The sequence below is a fragment of the Oreochromis niloticus genome, linkage group LG10 (genome assembly GCF_001858045.2).
Source record: "Oreochromis niloticus isolate F11D_XX linkage group LG10, O_niloticus_UMD_NMBU, whole genome shotgun sequence".
NCBI classification, from domain to species: Eukaryota; Metazoa; Chordata; class Actinopteri; order Cichliformes; family Cichlidae; genus Oreochromis; species Oreochromis niloticus.
Genome location: NC_031975.2, coordinates 33,971,109 through 33,977,044, shown reverse-complemented (window position 1 = coordinate 33,977,044; position 5,936 = coordinate 33,971,109). Strand labels below are relative to the sequence as shown.

The 5,936-nt window shown below is 37.9% G+C and overlaps 1 protein-coding gene across 2 annotated transcripts; it reads left to right on the top strand.

The window, feature by feature from the left end:
* Positions 1-2,466: 2,466 nt before the first annotated feature.
* LOC106097028 (complement C1q tumor necrosis factor-related protein 3) lies at positions 2,467-5,443 on the top strand. Of its 2 annotated transcripts, XM_013266455.3 has the most exons (5): positions 2,468-2,719; positions 2,951-3,022; positions 3,391-3,444; positions 4,208-4,339; positions 4,443-5,443. In XM_013266455.3, the coding sequence occupies exons 1-5, from the start codon at positions 2,515-2,517 to the stop codon at positions 4,718-4,720; spliced, it is 741 nt and encodes a 246-aa protein (XP_013121909.1). In that variant the 5' UTR covers positions 2,468-2,514; the 3' UTR covers positions 4,721-5,443. The 2 variants fall into 2 exon arrangements, with proteins under 2 accessions (XP_019219193.1, XP_013121909.1); XM_019363648.2 differs by lacking the exon at positions 2,951-3,022 and having other exon boundaries at positions 2,467-2,719.
* Positions 5,444-5,936: the final 493 nt, after the last annotated feature.

The window sequence follows — 5,936 nt, the reverse complement described above, 5'->3', positions numbered from 1 at the left end:
GATCACTGGAGGCCCTCTCCCACCCATCTCCCAACTCTACGACAAACACATCCGACGTGTGAACAGCATAGTGAAGGACAATTTCCACCCCTCACATGCACTGTTCTTCCTCTTTCCATCTAGCAGACAGTTTCCCAGCATCAAAACCGTAACAACCAGACACTGCAAGAGCTTCTTCCCCCAAGCAGTCAGAGCCCTCAACTCACTACCACCAAAGGACTGATGTACACAAACACTTTTACAAACACCTTACAGTACTCACCAAAAGACTCAAAAACAACACAAACTTCCACAAATCTACTAAAAACTGGACCTGGGAACAATAAGCTTATTTGCACACTCAGTCACATAGTTACTGAACACATCTACATTATACTATATTTGCACATTTTGCATCTTGCACATGTTTTCGTCCTGTCATGTCTACAATATCCTGACCATAAGTTGAACCTGGTATTCAATACCTACTGCACTTTCCTGTAACTGCACATGACCACTTCGTATTGTCTCTGTCCTGTCTTTGTTTATTGTGCATAGATATAGTTAGTAGTAGTATCTTTTCATCACTTAATTTTACCCAAATTTAGCGATTTATTATTTATTTGTAATTTCTAGTTTTATATCTCTTGGAGATACATTCATTATATTATAAATGCACCATGGGGGGCTTGGGGTGAAACGGCATATTGGTACGCTGTATACTGTGTATATTGTTGTATTGACAATAAAGATCTTGAATCTTGACTCTTGAATTGTGAAGTGACTATTTTCCTGTGGACAGGCTTAATTCTGCTAACAATATACTGCACTGTGATTTATTTGCCTTTCCCTTTTGTGGTCATTTTAAAAAGCAAAGATGTTATAAAGCATATGATCTGATCTAAACATTAAAAAGAGAGAAATTATGTTTATGATAATTGGACTCAAATGCAGGAAACATTAAGTTTAAGATATTTTTTATCAAGATTGCCCAGAATGCGTAATGGGGAGAGTGAAGAGGCCTCTGAGTTTACAGAGGAGAAGACAGTCCAGTGGGCACATGGGTGAAGATCTCAGCACAGGGGAAGAAGCAAAGGTAAGACCAGAGGTAAGCACGAGGAGCATCAGCAGCAGGTAAATAATAAAAATGTCACGGCTGGGGCAGCAGCCGTGTGATGTGTGGGAAAGAGGACTTGAATGCACCACTTACTGAGATGCGAGGGTGGTTTATTATAAATGACAGAACACAAAGTGGGGATGGCAAAAACAGAACTTAGGATAAACTAAACTGGGAAAAACTAAACTATAGAATGACAAACCTGAACACGAAGGGAGGACAGCAGGGAGAGCACACAGTGGATTCACGGAGAAACACAGGAGATGAAGATGGAGTAATGTAGAGTAACACAGACGACAGGGAACACAGGCAGACACACACTATAAATACACAGAGGGACACTGGGAAATCACACACAGGTGGGAGACACAGCTGGACCTGGTTAACCTTATGAGACAGGGGAACACTAACACCAGGGACCAACAGAGGGAGCACCAACCCAGAAACCCAGAATCCAAAAATCCCAAAACACAAATAATTCCAAACAGACCACAAATAATAATGATAATAATAATAATAACAATAAATACACCAAACACAAAGTCACTGAGTCACGGACTCAGGACCATGACAAAAAATAGATTCGGAGGCCTGAGCGACTGCACCACTGAAACGATCAGTGAGGAAGTGATTGTCAGTGAATCACACCTGCAGTAATGTCACTGCGGCACATGTGTAAAGCTTAAGTCATTTTAAATATTTTACTTCAGTCTACAGTAATGCATCATTTTCTGTAAAAGCATTTATTTGTGCTGATTGTCCTGTAAGAACCACGTGTCTCGAAACAGCTTTTAATTAGTTCCAAAAACTTCCAGATATGTTCTTTCAGTGCTGCTTAAACATCTGTTTCTGAGCACACATTTTGATATTGGCCCAGAGAAGACAGCATGGAAGTAAATACAGAGGGTTCACTGATACCACCAATGAGCCCCAAGAACAGAAAGGCTAGATTGGACTGCTAAAAAAAACATCTTGATAAGCCAACACAGTTCTTGAAAACTGTCCATAAAACTGCTATCTGACTTTGCGGACCAAGCTCTTATAAGGGTTGTATAAGAATCGACATTCCATACTCCTGAAGCACCTCATCACAGGGCACTCGGACGAACGAATGCCTTTTTCCAAGTGCACAAAACACATGTAGACCGATTGGGAAAACTCCCAACACACAGAAACACACATGCTCACGTTTTACTGACAGTTAACAATCATTGATAGTCACTTGTTGTTCTCCTTGTACTGCATCTGAAAGTCATAAAGATTACATTTGTCATTGATTTACTAGAATTACTTTATGCCCTCCGTTATCATAGGGTTACTGAATCTAATGAAACAGTGACCTCCCCTTTGTACTGTGTAATATAAAAGTCAGTCATGTTTGCAGATGACACAGATACTGTTGAGTTTTCACTGACAGAATGGAGATCATGGTGTTTTTCTCGCTGATGCTTCTGGTCTGCTCTGTTTCCACAAATCAGACAGAGGCAGATAATGAAATTGTTGACCAGCAGATTTCAAACCAACAACCCTGTCCACAGGACATCCATGCTGTGCTCAGAGAGATGGCAGTCTCACTGGCTGAACAGAAAGTGGAAATCAGGACATTAAAACAAGAGAATCAAGGTACAGCGTCATGTCAGGTAGTGACAGAAGTAACAGCATCAGGAATCCTTCATATGATCCAGTGTTGCGTTACAGAGATATCAATGACACTTCATTAGCAGTGTTTTTCTTCTAAAATTTATATTTATAATATAGAAATATTGAAAAAGTATTTGGAGAAGTTAATGGTGCAGGGAAATATGAAGTATTGTTGTTTGTTTGTTTGTTTATTTTATTTTGTACTTATATCAGATCACATAACAAAGCTGAAAGAACTTGAAAGTCATAAAAATGAGATCGACTGGCTGAAGCAGAAATCAAAAGGTATTGTGTGGAAATGGACAAATTTTGACAGAAATGCTGAATATATGTTTTTAACATATGCTTGACTTTAATGTACAATGTTTAATTTTTTAGATTTTTCTCTTGATTGTAAAACATCAACACCAAGCCTTTGACTTAATTATTAAACCGTTCACATCTGCTTTCTTTATGGCAAATACTTAAAAATGTTATTTTATATCAGTCTTTTACACATATAACTCACATTGATAAGAACACAACTCAGTGTAGCATGAACAGAATCAGAGACACAGTTACTTTCTTACTGACACATAACAACATGTGAATCACTGTGTGCTGTCAGTAAGATTTTATTTTATTTTATTCATTTTATATAATTTTTTTTCCAGAACAAGAAGCAAAGCTGGAAACTGAGATTGACCAGTTGAAGCAGGAACAACAAGGTATTGTGTGGCAGTTGAATCTTTTCTTTTGAAATGCTGAAATATCTCTGTTTTACACTTTCAATGTGAATAATCTTTCCAGAACAAGAGCTTTGTGGTGTTTCTAACTGTCTGCATGAACTAAAACATGAAAATACTCAAAGATTATTTATTTACCAAATGTGATTTCTGGAACATGTTTAGTATTTGAAAGTACAGCCAGTCTAAATTTATTCCTAAAATATTCACTCTCAGATAATGCAATAAAAAAACTGGAGACATGTTTGTAGTTCTAATAATGTGGGAGCAGGAGAGCGAGTAGAGGATTTTTGTGATTGTTACCTGTGATTAACAGAGGTGTTGTTTACAGGTGTATCCCCACTCTGTGCAGGTCATTCAAGTGAAAGCACTCTTTAAGCTTCAGAACACACATTAAGTTCATTACTGGATCAAATTTACTGAATGACATTACACTGAGTTCATGTTTGTCTGAAGCACAAACCAAGATGCAACTAAAACACTGAGTAACACAGTTTGTTGTCTTGGCAGAAGCTACAAAATAACTTCCTGTCTGATCTAAAGGACGAGTTTGGGATCCTCAAAAATAGATTCAATCAAATTTCAGTTTCCAATCACAGAGTTTGATTTCTTCTGTGACAATGAAATGCTTTCAGCTGTCAAACATTTCTTTCATTGGAGATTAAAGATTTTGTCATGGTCACTTTATTGGGAAGAGTCTAACTCTAAAACAGAAAGTTTAAAATGACATTTCTCTCTCTCTCAGTCAAACAGGTGGCTTTCTCAGTATCTCTGCTGGAACAAGGCAGCAGAGATATTGGACCCTTTAACATACATATGACTCTGATCTTCAAACGTGTTGTCACAAACATTGGAAATGCCTACAACAAACACACAGGTAATAACACTGAATGTCACTTCTCAGCTATGTTGTTGTCAGGCTGATGTTCCAGATGTTCTAACAGCTGATTTTCCATTTAACAAAAACAAATGTCCCACAGGTATTTTCACTGCACCAGTGAGAGGAGTCTACCACTTTGACTGGAGCATATATGGACATGGAAACATTCAGACAGGTGCTCCGTTGTTCAGGAATGGAGAGCACATTTTTGCTGCATATGAACATCCAGCATCTGGTGGTGTGAGCGCCTCTAATGGAGCCTCACTGCTTCTAGAGGTTGGAGATCAGGTGTCTGTGCGTCTCTGGGCCAATACAAGGATATATGATAATCAGAACCATCATAACACCTTCAGTGGTCATCTGATTTTCACCATGTGAGAGGTGTGACAGCTCCAACACTTCCTGTTTGAACTGACTTTTGTGGGCGGAGCTTAGCCAATTTTAGAAGTAAAACAGGAAGTAAATCACCTGCTGGAATCAGTTTCTTGCTCTCTCTCTCTTTCTGGTTGGTTCTAGTTTTGTGTTTATTTGTTTCTACTTCTCCTCTGATTCTACTGACGCAGATAATTTACTTCTTATCTTTGATTCAAATAAATCCAGTTAAATGCTCAGTGATTCTCTTCTCTTTGTCCTTTCTTTGAGTCGGCTCTTCATAAAGTGCTGCTCCTCCATCAGGTCATGACTATTTTCTGTAAGCTGATAACTGCATTATTCTTTATTGGCTCCACTGTCCTGTGTTGGTCAGTCTGTTATTTTGGTGACTGCTGGCCCACATGTTTGCTTTTAACTGGAGTCTTTCCTGTTAAGTTGAGCAAAATCCAACAGTTCCTCTTTTTTCTCTTCTTTGATAATCATGCAGGTATTTTTCTTAAACACTTAACACATGTTAAACTTAATCTGACTATCATGATAAAAATGTAAACAGCTGATTTAATTTGATATAAAAATGTGTGTCAGTGCTGTGGAGGAATTTCTAGAAGCTGAAATGTTTCCTTATTTTTCATCTGAATCCAAATCCAGACACAGATAACTGACTGTAAACTTACTCGGGTTCATTTCTTTCAATTCTTTAGTTTCAAAATAAAAGCATCATTGAACCAACACTGTTGATTTCTTTATATGTGTTTCATACATAAAGCAGAGATCAAGCCTACACATGCTGGGAGTTACTATCACAGGTAAAGTGACACCTGGTGAACAAAGAGCTGCTTTTAAAACATCGTCTACAGTAATGCTGACAGCTCTGTGAGGATGAACTCTCACCTGATCAGGGTCGTGAAGAGGGCTGACAAATAACAAGCATAAATATATAAAACATGTCATCAGTAAGGAATAATTCTAATGCAAGTGCACCTGACAAGTCAATAAAAGCATCCTACCTAAATTACTTACAAGTAATTTAGAAGTACACATTTGGGGAAATTCTGCTGTAACTGCGTATTGTGAAGTTTTCTGTCTTTCGTTAAAGAAAAATGGATGAGTTATAAACTCCTTGATATGTTGATATTATCTAATTGATTTGTGCACTTAATTCACACAGACATAATATTTTAAAAAGGTGAGCTTAGTGAATAAGGTATGTCCCTGCATACAC

What these genes read in the sequence shown, in the direction of transcription:
- LOC106097028 (XM_013266455.3), top strand. Translation starts at nt 2,515, where the DNA reads ATGGAGATCATGGTGTTTTTCTCGCTGATGCTTCTGGTCTGCTCTGTT. An exon ending in GTTGAAGCAGGAACAACAAG is followed by an intron (nt 3,445 to 4,207) that starts GTATTGTGTGGC and finishes TCTCTCTCTCAG; the next exon opens with TCAAACAGGTGGCTTTCTCA. An exon ending in TGCCTACAACAAACACACAG is followed by an intron (nt 4,340 to 4,442) that starts GTAATAACACTG and finishes AATGTCCCACAG; the next exon opens with GTATTTTCACTGCACCAGTG.